At 42.5% G+C, this 26,386-nt stretch overlaps 1 protein-coding gene across 13 annotated transcripts in view; it reads right to left on the bottom strand.

Annotated features, from left to right (window-relative positions):
- Window positions 1-26,386, bottom strand: part of ATP9B (ATPase phospholipid transporting 9B (putative)) — a 155,676-nt gene that overhangs the window by 104,482 nt on the left and 24,808 nt on the right. For 4 of the 13 annotated variants that reach the window (XM_032470609.1, XM_032470608.1, XM_032470611.1 and 1 more), the window contains 3 exons: window positions 20,359-20,467; window positions 10,306-10,364; window positions 3,667-3,718 (listed from right to left, as the gene is read on the bottom strand). The exons of 2 other annotated variants lie outside the window; for them this stretch is intronic. In XM_032470609.1, the coding sequence (XP_032326500.1) occupies window positions 3,667-3,718; window positions 10,306-10,364; window positions 20,359-20,467 (220 nt within the window). Of the gene's footprint in view, window positions 1-3,666; window positions 3,719-10,305; window positions 10,365-20,358; window positions 20,468-26,386 lie in introns of those variants that run through there. 7 more of the 13 variants (XM_032470613.1, XM_032470610.1, XM_032470616.1 and 4 more) reach the window with 4 other exon arrangements.

Consider the following 26,386-nt stretch of genomic DNA (forward strand, 5'->3'; position numbering starts at 1 on the left):
CCAACTTATTAAACACTGGAGACCACACACTTGCCTTTCTTTAAAGTAAAAGGATACGCCTCATGCTAAATATGCGCTACTTTTTAAATTAGGGGGAAGTGACATATTATTTATCTTCAAGCACAGTTGACATTAGTAGGCTCGCAGTAATTGACATGATTTAGAGAGAGAACGAACTGCAGCAAAGTCAGAGACGGCCAACTGGACTTCTCTTGCACGAACTATACCTAATGATTTTTTAACAGCAAGCACGAGCTACAACTGATGCCGTCTAAAGGCTCAGTAAAAATGTATGACTAAATCGGTCTGCTTATATCCTATTACTGACTTCTTATGAATACTTGATTTTATTTGGTATAATTGACATGAGTTGACAGCAAAGGACAGGTTTAATGACAATCAAAGGAAGATCAGCTAGTGTGCATGCCACCCGGGAGACGGCATCGAGTGGGGATGCAGTAACTGTCACGGCACCGTGAGACAGCGCCCGTGAGCATGTCACAGAGCATACTAAGTCCCCCTGGAATGCTAGCGGACTGCCCCGACAGCTCACAGACCCCACAGCTCTGCAAGAGACAGGCTACAGTTCACGCCCGAACAGTAGAGAAACAGACATCGACTTTGCATATGAAATACCAGATCGTTTGCCGTTAAACTTAATTTCTAAATCATTTATATGACTTAATGACTCTGCATGAAATTTTTAAGCTGCTGGCAAGATGAATAGCACCACAGAGAGAATGTGGGTGAGTACAGTGTCATTTACCTACCGCTCGCCCACTAACAAGTGACAGCTGAGCTATTGTAATATGTCCCAAACACTTAAACTATAATGTCATCACTTAGGAGACAAGTGAAAAAGATATTGGCATTTATAAGAGATTGATGAAAATTAGTTCTAAAGCATTAATTTCTCTTAATACCACTAAAAGAACTGTGTGCATTCAGGAGATATTTGATCTGAATTAAGAAACTGATGAAGCCACTGATTAATTGGAATTTAAGCCATCAGTCACCAGATCCATCAAGAGCTTCATTTACATTCTAAACAATCAGCTGACGGCCCAACAGAACACCCTGTATTAATACACAGTCAATACGATGCTGCAAAGAGACTCCCAGAGCTGTACTGACAAACACCCAGTGGCCATTGTCCAAACCCAAACACGGCACAGATTTCAGACTTTTGCACCTGCCAGAGTTCAAAGATTCTCATTGTAACAGACAATGTATTATCAGGGTTTTTCTGAACAGAAACTGAAAAATAAAAAAATAATATTAACAGTGTTAGCAGATACACAAACAATTCTGAGGATATGTACCTTTAAAAACGAGGCTAAGTAAAAACCTTACATCATCACATAAAGTCACACTAACAGAATGTCTAACACTGAGAACCCTTGACTGAAAGCAGTCGTGTGACACAAACTTTACACAGCTGGGACGCTGTGTGGTCCATTGTATAAAGAGAAGAAAAATTCCATAGAACAGTAATCTGACATTTTAACATTTCCACGTGAGTAGTTAGTAATTGTTTTAACCATTTAAATTTGATAGAAAAATAATAAAACTGAGGACTATAATAAAACCATAGTTTAAAACAGACCACAGTAAGGTCCTAAACTCAGATCCATTAATAACCTTCCAGGAATATGTAAAATAATCAAAAATTCAAGACACATGTGTATTATGCACATTTTTTCTGAGGAACGAAGTGATAATTCTTAAGAGTCTCAAAAAGATCCATGACCTCCAAAATATAAAATATCATCAAACTAGAGAGAAACTGTGCCCACAACGTAGGAAACAAAACAAAACCAGAGAAAAAGAAAACATTTTAGAGCATAATCAATTTGGATGTAATACCATCCACCTGAAGCTAGCACAATGAAGCGTTCTCATCTTCCTGATGCTCTGATACTCTACCGTGTTCTGCTCTCTTAACAACACCAGTAACAATGGCACAGCAGCCGAAGAATTTCCAGAACCTCAGCACGGCACTTATGTTCTCCAGCCCTCAGATCCCGCCTCTGAAAAACGGACATTTCTGACCCTCTTCCAGTTTTTAAGTGATAGATTTTGTTCATATTTTATCTCCTATACAGTAATAGATCTGTATAATCTACTTCTTTTAAGTTAATTACCTAAAGCCATTTCCACATTTAGGATAATAATCTTACATATATTTCTACCACAATCACTATAAGGGCAATTAATATAAAAGCATCTCCCAAACGCAGATATTTTTGTTATTCATTATGCTGAATACCTTTAGAAACAAAGACAAACAAATCATAAAATAAGTAGGAATGTCAATGGGGTTGGCAGTGTAAAAGTCTCTGAAAACCCATTCCTCCATAACTGTAATGAGAATATTAGCAAAAATTGTCAAAAGCAACTTTTTCAGAACTCTGGAAACTAATCAAAGACTTGCAGCAACCCCAGGTGCATTTATGCAAGAAACACAGCTAAACCTAGCAAAGAGTGAGCTGTATGGTGTTTTGACTTGTCCCATTTTCAACACCCACCCCCAAGCCAAGCTCCATAGCAGCTAAGTAAACCTACGGTCTCACAGCCCCTGAGGGAAGCAAACCGGGGCCAGGACTCCCCAAACCCCCTGCCTAGGGAGCTGTGATCACCTGACCAGGTAGGGCTTGTCTGGACTTGACCCCACCCCTAGATTGTTCACTGTGAAAAGTGCTTCCCCAGGAATGTTTGCCAAAAACAATCAGTGGCAATTGTTTACTATCACAGCTACCTCCAGTGGTGATAAAGCTGGAGTAAACAATAAGCCGACAAAAAAATTTGAAAGAAAAGCTGAAAAATCAGATGACTAACGGGGGTTTTCAAAAGTGCTAACATATTCCTGAGAGTCCGGAAGGCCACCTGCCAGTGCACACATGCTCATGAAAACCTGAGAGGCCGAATCGCTCACGCCTGGCCGCTCTTGAGCTCCGCACAAGCAAGCGAGGGGGAAGGCAGAGTCGTTAACTGCTGCCACGGCTCTGCTGGTGTTAAGGGAACACCAGCTGTTCTAACAGACACCCTACAACTTTGGTACTTAGCAGACAGTATTTCTCTAACATAGAGAGGCCATCTGGTAACAGGAAGAGGAGGGGGCTCTGTTCCAGTCATTCAGGAACCGAGGCTGAGGGGAGCTCTGCCATCTTCAACAGGCGGCTTCCAAGGTTACTGGTGGCGGACACTTGGCTAGTGCAGTGAAGAAAAGAGCAGACGGCTGCAAAAGAAGTTACAGCCAGGGCTCGAGTGGTTACACGTGACCTTCAGCCATCCTCCGTCAGCCATACCTCAGGGCGTGGCCCCATCTAACTGGGCAGGAAAGGGAAATGGACTGGAAGAGTAGCTCTCCAGCCTCTGACCCGGAGGGAAAACAAACCTCCCGTTAAACAGCACACAGTGAAGTAAACGTAGCACATGTACAGGGGTCACTTAGTTATTAGGTATAAACTTTTTAAACAAGCATATTATACAGTAAAATCATTGCTTTAAATATCAACAGTTAAATGCGATTTAGACATTAATGAATTCAATATATTATCATCCAAAGAAAAATTCTTATAAGAATAAATTTAAATTTTACCTTTCAAAATGAAAATAAAACTGCCAAAACAGCAATTATCAGCAATGTAAATAAAAATAAAATACCTGCTTTTTCTGAAGTCCTAAGAAACACCATGTCTGATGGAACTCTTTGATTCTGCAGAGTAATATAAAATATTAATTATCTACATGCAAGTTTATAAATTAACACAATTCCCTTTCAAAGGAGGAATAGCTACTAAAAACAACTAAAATGTTATAATTCAAGTTTATGCTGAAACAATTAACATTCATAATTTGTATAACAAAACTGAAAATTTTACTTCATATTTTAGTTAAGCCTCAAAGATTTTTTCCCATTAATGAACCACGTAAACAGTACTTATCGATCACTTGAAAACTGTTCCATTTATGAAACATGTTAAATATTGCCACTTTTGTAGCCCCTGTTGTACCTTAACTCATACATACAATATACTAGTTATTATCTTATGAAAAAATTATATGCTCCTTACTAGACTAAATGACGCTGGAAAGTGAGGATAGCATTCTTCCAACTCTTAACACAAGACAAAGCGTATCAAAAACAAACACTTAATCAATGTTGAACGTATGAATAAAGATACAACTGCGCAAACAAACAAAACCCTCACAAATTTGAGGATATTCTTTTAAAAAGTAGAAAAGGAGACAAACTCAAAGATAACTATTCACATATTTATTTAATCGTTATTACTAACAATGATTAGTATTACTAGTAAGCAGCATTAATTAATTAGTTGGGAAAGCTGTATCAAACTGAAGAAAAAATGTGTAATTATAATAAGAACACCTCACATAATTTCATGATTTATATTTTTTGAGACCTAAGTAAAGATTTATCTCCACACAATAAAAAGAAATGAATTACTTGTCAGTCAGCAAGCAACATAAACAAATGTCGTTAAAGCTGAAAAAAGATACGTTGTAGAAAAGAGCCACTTATTTGTAACATAAAGAAGGTGATTACTAAGATCTGAAGAGCCCTCAGATTAAGGGAGAAATCAGAACAGAAATTAGAAAAAATTTTTAACAGGATGGTAATAAAAAACATATCAAAATGTGTGGAACACAAAGTCAGGAAATCTTAAGAGGAAATACACACAATGAAATGTATAAACAGAAAACGGAGGCTAAAAACACACAGAACTAAATACCCACTTGAAAGCAGAAAAAAAAAAAAACTGCCAATGAATCCCAAAGATAGTAAAAGGATGTAAGCAAATATGAGAACAAAATTAATGACACAGAAAACAGACACATGTAACAGTAACAAACAGCAAGAAAGTAAACGTTTTCTTAAATACGCCCATTTCGAGAATAGGAAAAAAACTGCATTAGAATAAAACTGATAAAAGATGGGCAAGTCCTCTCAAAAGAAAACTGTAAAACATTACTAAAAGAAATTACGTAAGACCCAAGTAAACAGAAGATACCAGGTTCTGAAATTAGAATATACAGTTCTGCAAAGGTGCCAAGTGTCCATACGCTGGCCTACACACTCAACACAAACCCAACCAAAACCTTAACATGTTTTTGGTGGGAACTGACGAGATATTGCTAAAATTTACAGGAAACTGCAAAGGCCAAGAATGACTAAGATAAGAGTGACAAACAACATGGAGGAGTAAGGCTACAATATAACAGAACTAGACACTAACTAAACTGGAGTAATTAAGACACGATCATATCCACCAAGACAGAGAATCTATCAGTGTAAAAGGAGAGAATCCAGAAGTCGCCCCACACATGTGTGGACGATAGATTCATGTGAATCTTGGCACCGCAGCCCAATGAGGAAATAAATGGTGGTCTTGTCAATAAACAGTGCTGAGAAAATTAGACATCCATGGGGGAATAAGAGGAGACGATGTCTGACCTCTTCAACTGAAACACAAAAATCTATTCCAAAGGAATTATACTTCTAAATGTCAAGTCAAAACAATAAGACCTAAGAGATAACACAGAATAATATTTCCACTACTTTTTGGCAGAAGAGATTTCTTAAACAAGATTCCTTCCCACCACCACCAAAAATTTCAAAAAAAAAGAGAAACTTCCTGTAAGTGAAAAGATTATTAAGGCAGACTTCACTAAAATTAAGAATCTCTGTTCCACAAAGCACACCAGAAAGGAAAAGATATTTCTAACATAGAACTAGTAAAGGACTCCCACCCAGGGTCCCTGACGGCTGGCAAATTGATAAAAAGGATAACTCAGAAGAAAAACAGCAAGAGATTCTCACAGGCTATTTCCAATGAGAAAGACATCCAAAATCATATGAAAAGGTGTCCAACTTTGTCAGTCTTCACAGAAATGCACATGAAAACCACAACTACCATATAAATACTAGAAATGGTCATTCTAAAAGGCTGGCAATGCCAAGTGCTGGCAAACCTGGAGGATGGGGAACTCCTACTGTGGATCTGAGTATAATTTGATATGTCACTTTGCAAAATTATTGGCAGTAAGTACAAAGTAAAACACACACACCTCCAAACCCAACACGTCCCCTGCTCAGCATGTATATACAGCAGCAGCGGGTGCCCGCGTGAGCCGGAAGGCATGGTCAGGCACCACAGAGAAGAATCCCTCCTAAAGGGCAAGAATTAGGGCGACCCCAACACCGCCAACAGCAGAGCAGGCAACAGGTGTGCTGTGTCGCAACCAAGTGAATGAGTCACAGCTGCACACAGCCGAGTGGAAGACCCTCACAACTAGTGCTGGGCCAGAGACAAGCTCCCACCCGAACAAAGCCCCGTCCCGCTGAATTGTCTAGGCATCCTTGTTGCAAATCAATTAACCATACATTTAAGGCTTTGGTTCTGGACTCTAAACTAAAAGCTAAATTAAAATTAAAGTCAATTAAAATTCATGCCAGTTCCATACTGTTCTGATTACTGTAATTGTATAAAGCTCTGAAACGGAGAAGTGTGACTACTCCAATTTTGGTCATATTTTTAAACTTTTAAAAATTGCTTTAGCTACTATTAATGTCTTGTATTTAGACATGAATTTTAGAATCAGCTTGTCAGTTTCTGCAAAGTTAGCTGGGATGCTGAGAGGAAGCAATGAATCTGTAGATCGATTTGGGAGGACTGTCATTTAAACAGTATGAGTACTTCTAACCCATGAACATGGGACGTCTTCCTATTTATTTAGGCCTTCTTTACTGTTTCAACAATGCTTTGTAGTTTTCAAAGTACAAGTTTCCTATTTCTTCTGTTAAGTTTATTGCTAGCAATGATCTTATTTGATACTAGTAAACAGAATCTGTCTAATTTCATTTTTAGATGATTACCTTTTATTCTCTTATCCTGTTTTATTTCCTATGAGGCGTTAATGAACAAACTACAAACTTCAAAACAATTATTGGATCCTTCTGATCTGTGCTTTCTTAACATGATATATCACGGTATGATGTACAACAGTTTCCCTGACCATCATCCATTCAGGATATCTGGACTGTTTCTGATTTTTTGCCTACCGTGAATAATGTAAGCATAAACATTCATGTGCGGGCTTTTGTGCCAACTTAATTATTCATCTGTGATAAAGGCCCAAAAGTTCAACTGGGTCATATGACAGTTGTACATCCAGTTTTTTAAGAGGCTAATAAATCATTTTCCAGAATAACTATAACATTTCATATTCCCACAGGAATTGTGTGAGCGATACACTGGCTTCACTCACTGCTAGCATCTGCGGTCATTTTTCATTGCAGCCATTCTGCTCTATGCATAGTGTATTTCATTGTGTTTTAATTTGCATTTCCAGGTAACTAATGATGTTGAATAGCTTTTCATATGCTTATTTTCTATCTGTATGTCTTCTTTGGCTAAAGGTTTCTTTATAACTTTAACCCATTTTCTATTTTGATTTTATCTCACTGTTGAGTATTAAGAGTTTTTACATATTCTAGATATAAATTTTTGTGGATATATGGCTTACAAATATTTTCTCCTAGTCTGTAGTTTGTTTTTCCATCATATTCACGTGTTCTTCGACAAAGATCAAGTGTTTAACTTTAATGAGATGCAACTTATGCCTTTATACACTGTGCTTCTGGTGTCGGGTCTAAGAACTGTTTTCCTACCTTAGATCCGGAATATTTTCTATTTTTTTTTTCTAAAAGTTTCACAGTTCACATTTAAATCCCTGGTCCATTTTGATTTAATATCTATATGAAGTGTTACATTTACATTATGGTTCATTTTTCACTCATGGACGTCCAATAGTTCCAGCCTTATTTGTTGAAAGGCATCCTTCCTCCACTTTAATTGCTTCTGCACTTTGTCAACGATCACCTGGGCATGTCTGGGTGGGTCCAGCTCTGGGTTCTCTGTAATGTTTCACTGGTCTCAGTTTCCCTCCTTCTTCTGCCTGTGTTAATTAACACAGCTGGGAAGTGCGCCTTAACAGTAGAAGACTGATTCTTCTCACTTCACTCCTCTTGTCAAGATTGTTTTTGCCATCTTAGGGCCTGTGCCTTGCCAAATTAAGTTTTAGGAAAAAACTTATTTTGTCTTATAAAAAAAAATTCTGCTGAGATTGGGACATGTGTGTCTAAACATTCAGATACTGCTCAGGTTTCCTTATTAAGCCAGGAGACAACCAGTCTTTGGCATTTCTTTCTTCACCCTGTATGTATAAAGGTACGTAGTCTAACCTCAGCTCTGCGACCAAACCCATAAAGTTCATAGGGCAGGACACCACACACGTGCTCGTCTGTGGTACTAATCTAACAGTAGGGAGTCGTCTACAACGTGCCACCCGCTGGACACTGAGATCACACACACACACACACACACACACACACACACACACACACACACACAAAGATGTGCAACTACCACATCAAATGGAGACCTTCATCTGGACGTCTACGAGGCCTGGGTCACCCGCCAACATTTCCTATTGACAGAGAGCACACCTGTGAGGGCAGAGAGGCGCTGAAGAGGAACACCCAGACACGTGCAAACTTCTCTCTCACATCTACCTGCATGACTAGCAAGATGGCCAAGAAGGGACCCTGTGTCAGCAGGAAAACAAGGTGCGCTGCCACACCAAACTCAACAGCAAAGGCAAGAAAAAAAGAGTAAATAGGGAAGTAAAGAAGGAAATAAGAGATGAAAGAATGCGAAGGCCAACAGTACTCAACTGATTCACAAAGAGAAATTTCCATATCTTAACCTTCAAATCCTTCAAACACTAAACATCCTCTCAAAAGTCAAGAGGAAAACAGAAGGTGGTGGGTGTCACTTCGAGACTGTGCGTCCATCTGCTGGCACTGCACTCTCTCCCCTCCTGCTGGCACGCAAGCAGCAAGCTGCAGGTGGAGAGGCTGGTGTGGCCAGCAATGAGGGCAGCTCAAGCCAAAAGCTCCTGGAATGCAGGCCCTGAATGCAAAGAGGAACCAAGTCCTGCCAACAACTCCAAGAGCGAGACTGGCATCAGCTCCACCACAGTGGAGCCTGGAAGTGACGGCCACTGGGCTGACACCTTGACACACCTATACTGTAGCCCTGAGAGGGACCTGGAACCAGGAGACGCAGCAAGGCTGCCCTCAGATTCCTGACCAGAGCAACTGGGAGATAACAAATGCCGGTGTTTTTTAAAAATCACATCAGCGTTTACATGGCTTAGCCATCTTTCTCGTCAGCATTTATGCTGTAGAAACCTGCAAAGATATAGGTAGAAGGATGTTCATTATAGCATTTTTCAATAGCAGAAAAGCGGAACCATCCAAAATCTAACAATGGATCGAAAGTCAGTAACTTACAGTACCCATATAACTAACACTATGCAAAGAAGTTGCACATCAATGTTTAAATGTATCCCATTCTGTAAAATCAAACAAACACGCCCAGAAACATTCTCTGTGTACAGACTAATGTAACAACATGAAGACTACTTTAGTCTTGAGGAAGAAGACTGTTTTACTGTTTTAACATCTCCACAGGCGCTCAGACTGGGTAAGCTCCCACGTGGCTCCCCTGTGGATGTCAGCTGGTACCAAGGGCTCAAACTACTTTGGAAGAGGTCTTACTAAAACCTGTCATTTAAAAAAAATTTTTTTTAAATGTTGTTCTAAAGCCCAAAAAAAAGGCCTCTGCATTGAACCACTGTTACTTAGGAAGCCCGTGTCTCCTCCTTGAGTGCAGACAGCCCAGTCACACTCCAGGCTTGACCACTGCCACCTCCGGCCGTTGTGGGCGTTTCTAATGGCTCTTTCCTACACTAACCTCAACTTGCTCTTTCTAACCCTCTTTCACTTCCATTTACCTTAGCCTTATTTAATTGTTTAAGCCATAAGAATTAATATCCAATAATCATGTATAGTGTATCTATCTGTAAAAAGAAGCTCTAGAAAATGAACATATTCTATTATAAACATGTTCTAACTAACACAATTCTTTATAGTCAAAAGATGTAATTCCAATAATGCAACATTAAACAGTTAACACATGTCTTATTTTAGATAAAATATGACTTTACCTACACACATTGAAATGTACTTTAGCAAAACAGACTATATATAAAAATCTACATTTTTCTTCATGTATATCAAATCTTACACAAAGATGTTAAGATTTAAAATAAATGTCTCAAACAATTTCGTTCAGATTCATAAGTTACTTGCAATCAGGCTAAATGTTAATAACTAGCATATACATGTCTAAAATATATTAAAAATGCATCAACCTTTTCCACTATGATGAGGTCTCCAACTTGTATGTCTGAACTCTTAACTTGCACTTTACCTTAAAAAAAAGAAGAAGTAAAGTCAACTCAAGGAAACAGCAGCACAGCAGAGTTAGACTTGCAGTTGACAAATACAGAACCATCAACAACACAGTGTTTATTGCGTGGGCATTGTAATTTGAATGGTTTTAGAGCTACCCCTGACAGAAGCAAGTTCTAAAAACAGTAATAAAGATACCTGCATTTGTATGCCAGTATTTAAGCCTAATGAGTTTTCTTTCAAAACATCCCATTCCATTTACTGTCAAGGGCACACTCAGGACACCACACCTTGCAGGCCTTTTTCTTTTTGATCAGTTACTAGTGAACGTTACCGAGTAAGGTAACAGCCGTCCCCTCCCCTCGCTGAGCCACTGCGTTAAGCCTTCCGCTAAGTCTTCCCCCGACGACACGCACCCCCTGCCGCCGCGTTGGAAGCCCGAGGGCGGATGCGCGACCTTCTCACGGGAGGAAAGCGTTCCTCTAAGTTGCTCCACGGCCCGCGTTTTACCAAAGGTCAGAAATCACTCAGAGCTACCAATCCTGCTCCCAAGTGTCCCAGCCGTGCGCCCTGCCGCCAGCCAGTCGCCACTCTCACCTGCAGAGAGAGGGTGCGACCAAGGCTCTGCTGCGTCTCCGCCCTAATTTAACACCAACTCCAAGTGAGCGGGCTGGAAACGCGAAGGGGTTCACCCTCACCCCAAACCCTCCCTTACCCGCCAACTACTCAGAAGACAACCAAGCTCGCAGCACGTGCGCGCGCTCTGCGCAGCTTCCGGCCTGGCCCAGCGCCCCGCCCTCTGCTCCTTCTCATAGGCTCTCTGCCTGGCTCCTCCTTTCGACTGAAACCCCTCTCCCTAGCCCGCCTCACTCACACAGCAAATGTGACCTCACAAAGCCTCCGTCACCTGTGTTTTGTGTTTTCTATACACAATGTACTTAACGTGCTATAAATACTCAAGCATCTGAGTGTCTACCCAACTTCAGAACCTGTACCCTTTTAAGACATTTAGTCTGTTCTTCACAAATGCATCCAAACATAACACATTTTAAAAGAACAGAAGGAGTTTATAATCATTCTATTCCTAATCAGTTAAAATGGGTCAAACGTCACAATGGATTAAAGAGAACATAACCGCATAAGCCACATCTAACTAGACATAGATATTATCAAATAAGGATAAAATGTATTAATTACTTATTTCCCAACAAAACACACACAAAGGGACAGGGTAAGAGTGGGAGATAATTAAGCAACTTTTAAAGGAAAGACTCTGAGCACAGGTAAGGCACACTCCAGAGGGCCGACACCAGATCAACAGGTACTGCTTCCCGGGCAGACGCCCGCCTGCTTCACCAGAGGCCGTCCCGTCCGGCTCATCTTCATGCCTGAGTGGGCATCGCACTCTCCCCCACTCTCCTGACACTTTAAGTGAGTTTGGAGGGAGGAGACTGTTTACAACAGACTTTGAAGCCAAGTGGGTAGTTAGGAAACAAGTTTTGTATTACATTATAGTAGTAAGTATTATAGTATATTGTATTTTAAGAGAAACATATACTCTAAAAAAAAATACTGCTGAGAGAAATTTTGAAACACCTAAATAAAGGAAGAGATGTATTTCATTCATGGATCAGAAGAATTAATGTTATTAAGATGTCAATTCTCCCCCAAATTTATCTATAGATTCAATGCAATTCCAATCAAAATCCCAGGAGGCTTTTTAGAACAGAAATTGACAAACTGATTCTAAAAGTCATGGAAACACAAAGGCTCTAGACCAGCCAAAACAACTCTGAACATGGAAAACAAAGTTGGAGGGCAAATACTACCTGACTTCAAGAATTATTGCAAAGCAACAGTAATCACAAGAGCCGGTATTAGCAAGAAGAGAGCAAACAGACCAACAGAGTGAAGAGAGTCCAGAAATAAACCCACTCAGGACAGACAACTGATTGTTGACAAAAGTGTAAGGCAATGTGGTGGGAAAAGGATCACTTTTTTCAAAAAATGGTGCTAGGAACAACACTGACACCTTGTACCAATACAAAAACTTTACTCAAAAGAGAGATGTACCAAAAAATGTAAATCCTAAAACCAAGGAACTAGAAGAAGAAACATTGGAGAAAGTTAACAAAATCTCTGTGAGCTTGAGTTAGGCAAAGAGGTCTCAGATAGGAGATCAAAAGCAAAAAATAAAGGAAAAAACTGATAAACTGGACGTCATCAACCAGAACATCAAAGGGGCAAGAACAGCAGGAAGATTTGACATCAATGAACTCGCGGCTGAAAAACAGCTGGAGTCATGTACAAAAGGGAATAAGCTAAAAAGAGAGGAAGGGACTCTAATTCCAGGTCAAGTGGCCCTAAGGCCACAGGAGAAAAACAATGACCATTTAAGAGGGCTGCAGGGGCACCGCTTACAGCAGCCAAGACAGGGGAGCAACCTGCACGCCCACCGACCGACCGACGGCTGGATGAAGCAACTGTGGGTATTCAGACATGGAGTACTGCTCAGCCACAAAAAAGAATAAAATAAGGCCATTTGCAGCAACCTGGATGGACCTGGAGATCGTCATTCCAGGTGAAGCAAGCCAGAAAGAGAAAGACCATATATCCACTCATGTGGAATCTAAAAAAAAAAAAAAGAAAGAAAGAAAAAAGAGGACACGAATGAACTCATCTACAAAACAGAAACAGACTCACATAATAAACAATCTTACAGTTACCAGGGGGAAGGGGGTGGGAAAAAGATAAATTTGGGAGTTTGAGATTCACAAATGTTAACCACTATATATAAAAATCGACAAAACACAAATTTCTTCTGTAAAGAACAGGGAACTATATTCAATATCTTGTAATGACCTTTAATGAAAAAGAATATGAAACAAATATATGTATGTATATGCATTACTGGGACATTACGCTGTGCACCAGAAATCAACACATGTAACGACTGCACTTCAATTAAAGAAAAAAAAAAGAGGGCTGCAGAGGAGGCAGGACCTCAGAGAAGAGCCATGTTTTAATGAAAGCAAGAAGGAGCACTCAGAGGGGTCTACTGATAGAAAGGTTCAGATGACAAAGGGACCTGAATTCCAGAGGCACAGTGGGAAAAGGGCAGGGGTAAGAATGAAGATGTACCGTAACTCGTGGTAATTAAAATGCCGAAGGTGAAGAGTGACAAAGTCCGTGACATGAACAAAGACCAAGGTCCCCGAGGCCAGTCCCGGGACATGCAGGGCTGGACTGCACTCAGGCTGGGAGGCCAGAGGGCTCAGGGCTTCACTGTGACCCTGGCTGAGGGTGGGAGGGCATAGGCTACCCCTGACCTCTGAGGGTGAAGCTGAGGTCGCCAGGATTTTCTCGAGGGACATGGACACCCTCCCAGATGCCTGCTGGGTTCAAAGTGGGACAGGACAGGCTGAGGTCTACCCTCATGGAACTTATATCCTAATAAGATTCCATAAGGCAACATGGCATAAACCACACCAACAAAGGGACTAGGAAATAAAAGAAGTACCACAGCCTAGAGGGGAAGGACCATAGAGTACCCTGCCCAAAGTAACCGGTTTCACTCTCAAACATCTACTGCCAATGACCAGTGTTTTTTTTAAAACATTCTCCAGCAATAACAAAAAAATTAAGACGCTCAAATTAAACACCATCAATATTTTTCCTTTTCTATCAGTAAAAAAGAGTTGGACAGCTTTAGAAAAAATACTGCAATAATGAAATATTACATTGTGATAAGAAATATGTAAAGGTAAAACACTGAATGTTGTTCACTAGATAAATCACATTAGCCAACCAGTCCCCTCTGAACGACCTCACGGGCCAACGCAGTCGGCACCATCGGTGTCATTACCAACAGAGGTCAGTAGCTGCCCGAGGAGGCTGCCCCTGCGGACTTCACAGCCCACCAGCGCACGCACCTTTCGCCTAAAGCTTTACGCAGCACTAAGCACTGGAATAAGTATCAACAGTAATTCACTGCATTCACCAGATAAGGATTTTGCTGAAAATTACAATGGTTCAAAGCTTTTAGTAAGTATCTCAAATATTAAATATGTTATCAACTAACAGATACAAATGGAAATTATATGGTATTATTAGGGAAAGGATACCCTTCAAAGTCTTCATTAAATCCTTTCTTATTTGCATAAAAGTAATTTCTAATCTGTCTTTTCTGTAGTCACACAGACTTCTTAAATATCTACCAACAGTTAAGATACAAAATACTGTTAATTTAAATGGTTCGTAATCAAATTCTAAGACTCTGAATCACTAACATCAGAAGTACAAAAAAGGCAGTCTTACTCTCTCATGTGCTTACAAATGTATAAAAATCCAAACGTCCTGCTTGAGTGTATACAGTTATGTTAGAATTGAGAGAGGTAGGAGCCAAACACAGTTCAAAACTGCCCCCAGTCTCCTGTGTCCCCTAGTTCTGCAATAACCCACGTGACAGCGGCTTCCTTCTCAAATGCTCCTGCAGGGAAGCTGATCTAACGCTCGGGAAGACGGGAGACCAGCAGATGGAGATGCAAGACAGCTGTGCGGGCCGAACGCAGGAGTGGAAGGGAAAGCTCCCAGTGACCGCATATTTATAGTGTGTCAAGAGAACACAAGAGAAAAATGAAAAATACAAACAACTGGTATCAGGAGGGAAGAAGGGAGGAAAGGAGAGGTTTCCCACGACAGCAGAGTGTACCACACAGAGACACCGTTTAAAACTGGTGAGGAACTGGCAGGGAAATTTGGATGAATCAGTGGAGCAGAACAGAACGCAGAGGACAGGGCCCACACAAATCCAACATATTTCTCAACGATCTGAGGGAAGAAATTGAGTAACTTCAGTAACTGGTTTTAAAGTAACTAACTGAGCATTTGAGGGAAAAAAAGTAGATCCCTTCTCCACATAAAACATAGTTTACATGGAAAATTGCAAAAGGAGTAAAACTAGAAACGCCATGAGGAGGTTAAAACATCCACCTGCACTGGGACTGAATGGGCTCTCTAAAATGAAAATAAAACCATAAACGAAAAGATCATTAGATCCGCCTACATAAAAATTACAAATTTATCTACATCTCAAAAAAATTAATCAAACAAGATAAAAATATTTGCCACATGTGATAAATTTATCTGAGCAGAGAAATAATTGGTAAAGATGACCATAGGAACAAAGGGTGAATAAATTTTCATAAAAGTTAAGAAACGAACAGTGAAGTGTTACAGGTGAGAAGCAAGCAAACACAGTGAGAGCATTTTCCACCTCACTGGCAAGTTAAACCCGCTCCATCCCAGGGGGGCAGGACTCTAGGAGCCGGGGAGGGGCGGCCACTGGAGCCGAGGGCCAGAGCCCCCCCCCACCCCGCCCCGGGCAGCACCCGTCAGGCTGACACTCTTCCCACCTGGTCCAGAGGCTCCACGTGCACTCACTCCTCACTCACTCACTCACTCACTCACTCACGCGGCAAGCTGAGAGCCTGCCATGGGCCTCAGAGACAGCGCAAGAGCGCGGGGTGGGGCGTCCAGTCACTAAGGGCAACCAGCGGAGCAATTAACGCCGACCATGGAGGGACGTGGAGGGCACTACCAGACACAGACGTACATGCAGCGCCCAGCTGTGGGACAAGGTACCGGTGCTAGCCACCAATTTTTAAAGTTAGGTCACACAGGTTCCAGGCCCTAAAATCCAAACAATGTAATAAAAAATGTTAAAAGTTTAATATCATGGAGAAATGAATTCATACACGTCTTCCCAGGGTGACCTAAGAAAATGTTGACTATGTGCTTAATGAGGGTACGTATCTGCTCCCGCATACACACGTCCAGACTGAGGAGACATACCCACCCACCCCCCCCCCCCCACAGCCTCAGAGAACTCAGCCCATGAGACAATAACTCCGAAGCGTCTGTGCCTGGCAAACACCACTGCAGAGCAAAAATGCAGTAATGTATGCTGGATGTTCCTCAACGAATACTGGGATGGATGACTTTAACATGCTGCTCAGACCAGGCGAGAGGGAGGTTAGTGTAAATGACAAAATGCACAGACAAGATGTAAAAGGCACTCAAGAGGGATTTTAAAATCTCTCGATTTTCAAGGAATAATTATGACTCACAAATGGAGTAAATTTCAATGAAAGATGAAAAAATTTCATTGAGACATTTCATAAAAATCTTTTTAATGTAAAAAAACAGTAAGAACATTAGCAAGTGCAGGACAACACAGTGTGGATGACATGAATCAAAGATGCTAAAATACACAGGAGTAAAGAAGGTCGTCTCTTCCTGCGCTCCGCACAGGTCCACAAGAAACATGTAAATACACAAATGTTCTCTCCCACGTTCACACACACACGTAATTAACATAAGGCTCGAGGCACGGACACTCTCCTCTCTGTCCTGTGTTTGAATACCTGAAGGCATGTTAAACAACGCACGGCCAGAACTAGTAAAGGTAGCCAAGACACACGGGGAAGCAGGAAAACAACCGCCACCAGCTGGATGAAGCTTCGTGTTAACTTCGGGCCTACACTTGGGAAATGTGCGAACGGTGAGTGACATGACGTAGTCCTGCTGAGGTCTGGCGGCTGACTAAAACACAAACAGAGCAACGAAGACCTCTGAATGTGTCCTATCTGCTAAAGCACTGAGTACATGCGCATTCTGAGAATGATCACCCGGTAACTCAGGAAAAGAGGCGTCTCCCCTCTTCGGGGCTTGTTTTGTTGATTGGTGTATGCTGCAGCCACTGTACATTTAGCAACTTTTCTAAACTATTTTTGTGAAGCATGTGTACTCTTTGTCCTGTATGGTCTCTCAAGGCTTTCTGATGCTAGCCTGTGTTCAGCCAGTGTTTGAAAGAGATTTCCTTGCAGGTGAGGAGAAAGGGAGGGCGTGAAGGGAGGGAGGGAGGGGGGAGGGGAGAAGGGGGGAGGGGGAAGGGGGGGAGAGAGGGAAGGGGACGAAGGGAAGGGAGATCATCTCCCAGCCTTTGCAGACGGAGGCTCTGGGCTGGGATTCTGACACTTGGTCAGGATGTCTACAACTCTGCCTCAGCCTTCACTTCTGCTGGCACTGAGCCTAGAGATTGGTCAGAGGGCCTTCGCAGGTCTTTTCTGAGTGGGCACCCAGCTCTGGCCTTGAATGTGGCTTTCAAAATTCCCCAGTTAACAGGAGCACCTTTTTCTCTCACTCGTGTTTCCTGCCTGGATTTGACACTACAGTGTGTGTGTCCCAGCTGTAACCTTCCCTGGCTACTGCGGCTACTCCTCAGCCTCACAGAAGAAGAAATGCCTGCAGCATCTTAGCTTTTCTGCCCTGAGCTCCAAGTTAGGTGAAAGACAAGACGAGTAAACTGGGTCAGTCCTTCAAGCAGCCCCAGACAGGCTGGACAGACAAACGCAGTTCTCTGCAAGTGAGCTCTGCTCCATGTCCTTCAGAGCCAGGGTCCAGGGGCCCAAACCCAGAGCGAGGCTGCTGCTGTGTTCAAGACGGTGCCACGATGGGGAGGCGGGCAAGGGCAAGTGAGAGCACCAAACACTTTCCTACTACTTTTAGGTCACCTCTTCCTGGAGGCAACAGTCACGTCGAAGCTGTGGAGCTCTGACTGAGCTAGTTTCGCCAGTTTCTGCTCCATCTGTGGAGCTGCCTACTCCGTCACGTTTGCTGACGCCGCCACACCATTTATTTCTGAATGAAAAGTCAGTACACAGAAACAAGTCTCTGCTCAGCCCAAGTGCCACAATACAAAACAACTTAAAATACATGCCAGGGTCTAAAGCATATTCTAAAAAAGACAAACCAAAATGACACCTAGCTGACCCGGTCATTCTCGGGATTCTTCTCCCCAAAACTAAAGCTCACCTATTTTCTGCAACATATCTTTCCTCTACTGCGCCACTGTCTTAAGCATCGAAGCTTGTGAATAATTAATTTTTCAACTCAATTGAAAAAGACTAATGTTTTCAACAAATGATACTGGGACAACCTGGCATTCACAGCAGAAGACTGTGAAGCCACACCACACACCATACACAAAATATGAAATGAAAGTGGACCACAGATCTGAATGTAAGGGCTAAAACTATAAAACTCTCAGAAGAAAATACAGAAGTAGATTTCTGTAACCTTGGGCTGGCAGACTGTTTCTTAGCTACAACCCCAAAACATAAGCAACAAAAGAAAAAATAGAAAAGTTGAACTTCATGAAAACTAAAACGTTTTCTGCATCAGATGACACCATCAAGAAAGAGAAAATACAGCCCACAGAATGAGACAATATATTTCCAGATCATGATCTAACAAGGGACTCAAAGCTACAATATATAAAGAACTCCTACAAATCAGTAATTAAAACAACTAACCCAGTTAAGAAGTAGGCAAAGAATCTGAATAAACGTTTCTCCAAAGAAGATATACAAACTGCCAACAAGCACCCAAAAAGATGTTCAGCATCATTAGTCATCAGGGAAGTGAGATACTGCTCCGCACCCACTAGGACGGCTGCAATCAAAAAGTCAGACAAGAACAAGTGTTGTTAAGATGTGGAGAGACTACAACTCTCACATGTTGCTGGTGAGAACGTAAAACGGTGTAGCCAATTATGAAAATACTTTGGCAATTCCTTAAAAACACGGAATTACCATAAAATCCAGTAGCTTCATGCTTAGATACATATACAAAAGAAATGAAAACAATATTCACACAGAACTTGTACACAAATGTTCGTAACAGCATTATTTACTATAGCCTAACAGTAGGAACACCCTAACCGTTCATCCACGCGGTGTGTCACATTATCTGGCAACTACAGAAGCCACGTGCGGTACAAGCTCCACCGTGAGTGACCTTGCAAACAGGATGCCGAGCGCAGGAAGCCAGTGGCAACAGTGCACACACTGCGTGACTGCCCACACGACTGTCTAGAGGAGGCGACTCCACAGAGACACAGCACATCAGTGGTGGCCGGGGGCTGCAGTGGGGTGGGGAAGGGGCAAGAGCGGGAAGCAACTGCTACACAGATTCAGAGCCTCTCTCTACACAGTTACAAATGTTCTGAAATTAGATGGTGACAGTTTCACAACTCCATGGCTCTAACAAGACCAACGAAACTGTATACTTTAAATGGATAAATTTTATGTTATGTGAAAAATACTCCAATAAATTGTAAAAAAATTTTTTCAACAAGATTGTTTCAAATAAATAATTCATTGTACAAACGTCCATGCACAAACAAAATACAAAATCCACTCTACACTTCTCCATTTTCAAACAGGCTCCGAGTTATTATGAGTATCCATTTAGTCTGTCAACACCTCCCTCATTGTCAAGGTTCCACTGTCACTCTCTACTGTCACCGATTGACTGCAACAGCTTCACCTACTCTCTTCCTACTATACTGCTCCTTTTCTACAATGGACTGAAAACCAAATAAACAACTCTCAAAAGCATGAACTAAGCAAGGGTTAAAGCCCTGAAAGGTTGCGGGGAAACTGGCATACGTCATTCATCACTTTGAATCACAACATTTGTTTTAGGGGCTCAAAGACCTTTTCCTAAAGTGTAGTTTAAGGCCATGGCACCAGATGTCCGACCTTGATGACTGTGTCCAAAACACAATGCACAGAGACTAGAAGAAGGGCTATTATGCTTCACAGAAAATGTGCACACACCAGCTGGGCTTCACGTGTGTCTGAGCACACATGCATTATACACAAACTGTAACAGAGCACAATCTATAATTATTAGTGTATGTGTGTGTGTGCGTGGGTGTGTTTAAGTGTGTGTGTACATGTTTATATTCATACACACATACGTCCAAGCATCTAGAGAATGAATAAAAATCTATCCTGAAGTTGTATGCATTATAACGTTATAAGGAAATTAGATAACAGTCACTTAAAATTATTTTCAAAATTAAGACGTTTTCTTGCATTTAGTTTTACTCTGAAATGATGACTACATTAAACGATGATAAACTGGATTAAAAGTGTCTTGCTAACCTCTTATTGTAAGCTTGCTGTATAGCTGTGAATTCACTTCCTTGTCTCGCTGAAAACGCCGAAATTCATCAATTGCTTCCCTTGTGATAGTAACAGCCAAGACAAACCCCTATGAAACAAGGAAAAACACCATATTTGAGGAAGTAAGGGAAAATTTTACTATTTAGTTTTATTTTTTCTTCAATTTATATTAGTTCTAAAATATAAAATAAATGAGAAAAAAGATAAAAAGTAACAAATACTACAAAAGGAACATAGCAATGCACAGTAAAAGATTTACAATTTTTACTAAACCCGAGAAAATTTTAAAAATTCACATCTTAAAATGTACTTCAAGCTAAACATCAGAAAATACTTAGTAAACCCCCAAGAAATTATTTTCAATAAACCCATGAATTACATTTAGAGCACTCAGGTGTTCTAACATCAAATTAATAAAACTACCAGAAAAATCGTGTGCTATCTGCACTTAACTCTTTCCGACAGAATGAAGGCACTTAGGGACACAAGACAGCACCCCGGTGTGACACTTGCACGCGGTTCATCCACCACGTGCACCGTGCACCACGCCGCTGCTGCCCCGGAGGGCACAGATGCGGTGCTCTTTTTCACTCACTGTTTAAGTAAAACCTGAATAGGTTTGTCTGATGCTACTGAAATAAACTTTGGTACGCTTATAATCCATTGCGAAATCTGTTACACCACTAGCACATGGCTAAAGCCCACCTTCTTAAAAGGCTACAAGTGTATCTTCTGACACATAATACAATAATGTTCTTCACATCAATCTCCCTATGATTACAGAGACCCTCTTCAGTAGGCTTCACATCACTGACAAACGTGCTCCAGTCGGCTTCGTAAATGATACAACACTGGATGAACTTCCATTGAAAATACAATAATCTGTTATTCTAGGGTTTGGGTTTTTCCTGTATAACCAACAGGCTAGATAAAGTGGGTCGTTGGAGGTGTTCCTGATGTCTACTGAATGCAGTCTCTCCTGAAGTCCGATGGGGCTCTGGCCTCCGTCCACACACCCATCAGCCGTCTCCCTTGACCTGTGCGGCGCAGCCGCCACCTGTGACGGGTGTCCCAACTCCTCCCTGACCTTCATCGCTCCGTCACTCATCACCAGTGCTGACTGTGCTGCCCAAACACGTCTCAGGCACGTTTCCTCCATCTGCACCTCCACCATCACTCCTGCGCCTGCCTCGCGCCTCCAGCCTCGCTCCCCTTCAAGTCATCCAACCACAGTCACCGGAGTATCCTCTACAATTTGAATGTGACAAACATGTGGCCCAGGGATGAGCCCCAGCCACTCCCAGCCTGGAACTTCCAACAGCCCCCATTTATGCTCCTCTCACTGATGCACAGCCTTAAGAGCGGACAGACCTCAGCCTCACCACCCGCTTAACGATGCTTTCACTCTCCTGCGGCTTAAAGTCAGCAAAAGTCAACGCTGAATTTAGTAACTTATGAACCACAAAACTGTGCCAGCCCCTAACGCTTCTAAGACCTCAGGGAGTGAAAGTAAGCTCCCCCTTCCAACGCACTCAGAGCAGAGCAGACCTGCCCAAGAGGGGCCGGTCCCAGCGTTGAACACAGGAGCCACAAGCCCCTAAGAGGAAAGAGCCCTGGTTACAGGCAAGGACTGCTGACAAGTACGAGCTGCTCCAGGCCACGTTCAAGTCTAAGGGTTGTCTGGACATGTGACAGACAGCAGGACCAGCAGCAGCACGAGGGGTCAGCCCCGCCCCACCACGCCCCTCTCCAGCACACCAGTCTCGAGGAAAGGCCCCACGGCCGGCCAGGAACATAAAGCAGATCCAAGCAGAGGTGAGTCGATGCCACCATCTCCCTCTTAGCCATGGGCATCTACAACAAAGGGCCTCTACTTTCAAATGCAGACCTTCTGAGGTCTTACAGGCTGGTGGTTCATGGGAGATCTGGGTACACAAGGCTTCCTGCAGGAGCCTCTGGGCCTTCCCACGACTTCAGCACCAGCCGGTTGGGGTGTGAGCTGGAGCACAAGCCTCAGACTGGATGACGAGACCGTCCAGCGTGGCCTACCCCGAGCCTGCGCTGAAGTCTTGTGTCAGGGGGCAGGGAATTCTTGCTTCTCTCTCCCCAGATAACCCAGGAGCCATGTGGAGTAAGTGCCCAAACAATATAGAATTTAGTAAAGAGAAAAAAATACTCTAGTTTACCTTTGAGGGATTGTAAGACGCCAGACACTCCTACCTATGTTAAATGAGCTGTATCTTAAATGTCACAAAAGCCTTATAAGATGTGTCCCCTTAGCTCTGATTTACAGATAAGGAAACCCAAACACAAAGAGAAAAGGGAACCCTGCCAGGTCACACGGCTCACGGCACAGGGGCACAGGGGCCGTCTCTGGGAGGTGGGAGTCTGCTGTTTGTGCTTTCCCCACACCCCCGGTGCACAGAGACGTTCACAGAAAGCACAAACAGAGAAGGAGTCTTAAAATCAAGTCTTCATTAGACTGATTTCTCACCTACCCAGCCTATTTGGTTTTCAATTCTGTATTAACACAGAACCAGGAATATATTTCACGTGGAAGATGTAGAGATTAAAAATCCGTGTTTTCTGCATCTAAAAATTTTTTGTAAGGATATATCTATTCCACCTTATTAATTCTGATGAAGCATTAAATCTGGTTTGGTTCTCTGATTACTCTAGCTTTGCCTTGAAAAGCTGCTCCAAAACCTGAATAATATGAAAGGTAATCTTCACTCGGATACAACAATGTAATGAGATCACTTTATTTTCATTTACTCTTCCATGATACAGGAAAACATAACAGAAATTAGTTTAGGACTGAAGCCAGTGAATAACACTGCCAGGAGTAAATGAAAAAGAAAGATTATTAATTAAGCTATCACTGTTTCCAGAAACATCCCAATTCTAGACAGAGAGCAGAGGGATGAAGTTTGAAGTAACCTGTTTTTTTGTTTAAATTAATGGACATCGGACATAAGATTTTACGTTTTACCGGCAGGTTTTAGCCAGGAGAAATCTGGAAATGCTAACTGATTCCTTTTCTGAGAAAAATTACAGAACCTTAGAGAGCATGCAGAGAACAGAGGTCGAAACCGTAAGCGTGTGTACAGGACACGCACTGTCACAGGCCCGGGCACGGCGGGCACAGAGGGAGAAGCCACCAACACTCCCTCTGGTTAAAAATACACACGCCTTAGGTTGAAGGTTCTTTACCTTGGCCTAGATTAATTTCAAAAAGACATTCTGTAGATAGTATCTAAATTCTCAGAAATTTAAAAGGTTTCTGAGGTGAGCCTGGATCAAAGAACCAATATACCCTAAGTCTGCTTGGTGGATCTGAAGGTGGGCCTAATGTGCGCAGCAACTTTTTGAGATTTTTTTGCTAAATCGAAGGTTAAAATGTTTACAAAGAACACAAGCACAGACACTAACAAATCTTCACTATTTATTATATGAGCGAAGGCTTCAATTGTGGCCTCCACCAAACCAAGGAACAAAAGGAAACCGTTTAAAAAAGCAGACTGATTTTGAGGTCTGCGGGAGCAGGAGGGAAGCGGGCCGGGACGTCAGAAGGCCACAGTAAGCACGCCTCACATGGAAGACCCTGGGCTTCCCACTTCTCTTCGGAGCACTAACACAATCACAGCAGAGCAGCAGGATCCCTTACGGGAACACTGAGGTTCTTACTGAGGTACTCATCTAGACACAAGAAAGTTTATTTTCACATGTCAGACAAATGATAACGTACTACAAAAAGCCTGCGGCTAACAATTCAAGTGAAAGGACTTAAAATCCAAGCCAGAGCTGGAAGCGAGCACCCCTCAGAGCACAGAGGACATGGAGAGGGCGACGTGGGCACGTGCACTCAGCCCAGGCCTGGCCGACGGATCAGCTCTGTCACCAGACAGTGTGGAGTTCTTCACAAAGAATCCATCTAAAGACAGCGTTGTCTTTGGTTAAAAGATACCTAAATCAGAGTTAGTACAGGCAAAAGACAAAAGCAAAATACAAATGACCGTGTTTTACTTTAGATTTTTAAGAAGACTTTGTGTTCTCAGATACTCATTCTTTAAGTTAGAATGAATTTAATCCAAGGTAGAAATAATATTTAACTGCGTACAGTTGGGGATAGAAAAGGGGGGCCAGATATAACACATGAAAAGCACCAATAAGCTGTGTTTTCAGCACTAGCAAGTTGTTGCTATGTTCTAAAACTTCGGTAATGCTAGGCTGCTTTTATTAGAAAACGGAAGAAATAAGCAGCACTCTTTAAAGGAGGGCACACGCAGCAACAGGGCCTCGGGCACGTGCACGGCAGGGTGGCCTCGCAGGCAGACTGACAGCGCAGCAGTCTGCGACCAGGACAGTCAGAAACCACCTCAAAGTCTCCTTTCCCAGGAGGACAGGTGAGTCCACTGCAATAACTTCATACAGCGGAGTACTTCAGAGAAGTGACAAACGGAACAACAGTTACATGCATGTCCACCTGGAACAACGTCCTAAACCAGCGTAAAGCCAAAAAGGCTGCAGAAGGGCATGTAAATAAGTAGCAGGACAGCCGTCATGTAAAATGTCACAGAGCGCAAAACGCTGCGCCTTGTTTTAATGATGCAAACGTAAGCAGCAAAATTGTTCAGAGACGCAGTAGCAGTTTAATCTCCAATTCAGAACAGAGGTTACCACCAGTGACAAGAAAGGGAGAGAAAAGAAAGAAAAGTCCCCGACATTCCCTCTCCGTGGCTACATGGCTTTTACGTCAACTTCGAAACTGGTTCAAGTTTCAATGTTCTCTCTCCTGCGGCATGCACTACACACGCCCCGAACCCACTCAGGGTGACAGCTGAGAGCCGCTGCCCTCCCGGCCTCTCTCCAAGCACCGCCCCACGCCCACACGCTCCAGCAGCACGCCTGGCACCTGCAGCCCCAGCCCCTCTGCCTGCAGCAGCTGTCCCAGACCCGGCCCACTCCCTCTCCTTCATCCAGACGCCCCCACCGCGGGGACCACGCTGCTACAATATCCCCGTCATTCTCGACCCTCCGTCCTGCTTCCCGTTTTCTCTTCACAGCTCGTAGCAGGCTTCCTGTCACCGCAGCACCATTTACACTGCCTTGCTCCCCAGAGAAAAGCTCCGTCAGGACGGGGCTTTGTCCTACTCACCACTTAGTCACTCGCAACACTGCTGGACACAGACGGACTCAATGCTGGTGACCAAAGAATGGAGTGTTTCATTCTATACAAATTTTAACCCATTCTTTCCTGTTTATTTTAATATATATACCTTCAGTGTTATTAAATACCTTTCCTAAACACCATTTTCAGAGTGACACAGTGACACAGTATTCCAACATATGCATGACATATACAGCATGGTTAATTCACTGCCTGACTTGACTTTTCAAATAATTCTTGTCATCAAAAGTAGTAACAGACATTAGTAAACACATTGTTTAGACTTTGTGACCGGCCATTATTTGAGATAAATTCCTCAAATAAAAATGCTGAATCCATTTTACGGTATTTATATATATATATATATATATATATATATATGTATCACCACACTATCCTCCACCAAGGCTCCATGGAGTCATGTTTACACAACAATGGATGAGCATCGCAGCTTTACATCATCACCAACGTCTCTTTCAATCTGGCTCGTAAGGGGAAAAGGTACTCGTTTATGCAGTAGGTTTGTATTTATATTACACGAAGTCGCTTTCATTGCTCAGATCCACGCTACCCTGCAGTCTGTGTGAACAGGAACAGGAGAGGGAGAGGCTGGCTCAACCTGTCCTGTAAACTTGACTTCTACCTAGTCTCCTAGTCCTCCCTGCGGTGTCTGTGAGGACAGCCCCTGTGGACGCAGAGCTGCACAAACCACAACAGGTCAGCTCAAGAGCACGCGGCTCCGGCGCCCAGCTCTGAGGGCAGAGCCTGGTGGGAAACCTGGGTGCTGCACTGCTCTCTTGCTATGGCAGTAATTTCACTCACTACGTTTCCTTGCCC

Source organism: Camelus ferus, chromosome 30 (assembly GCF_009834535.1).
Source record: "Camelus ferus isolate YT-003-E chromosome 30, BCGSAC_Cfer_1.0, whole genome shotgun sequence".
Classification (NCBI taxonomy): domain Eukaryota; kingdom Metazoa; phylum Chordata; class Mammalia; order Artiodactyla; family Camelidae; genus Camelus; species Camelus ferus.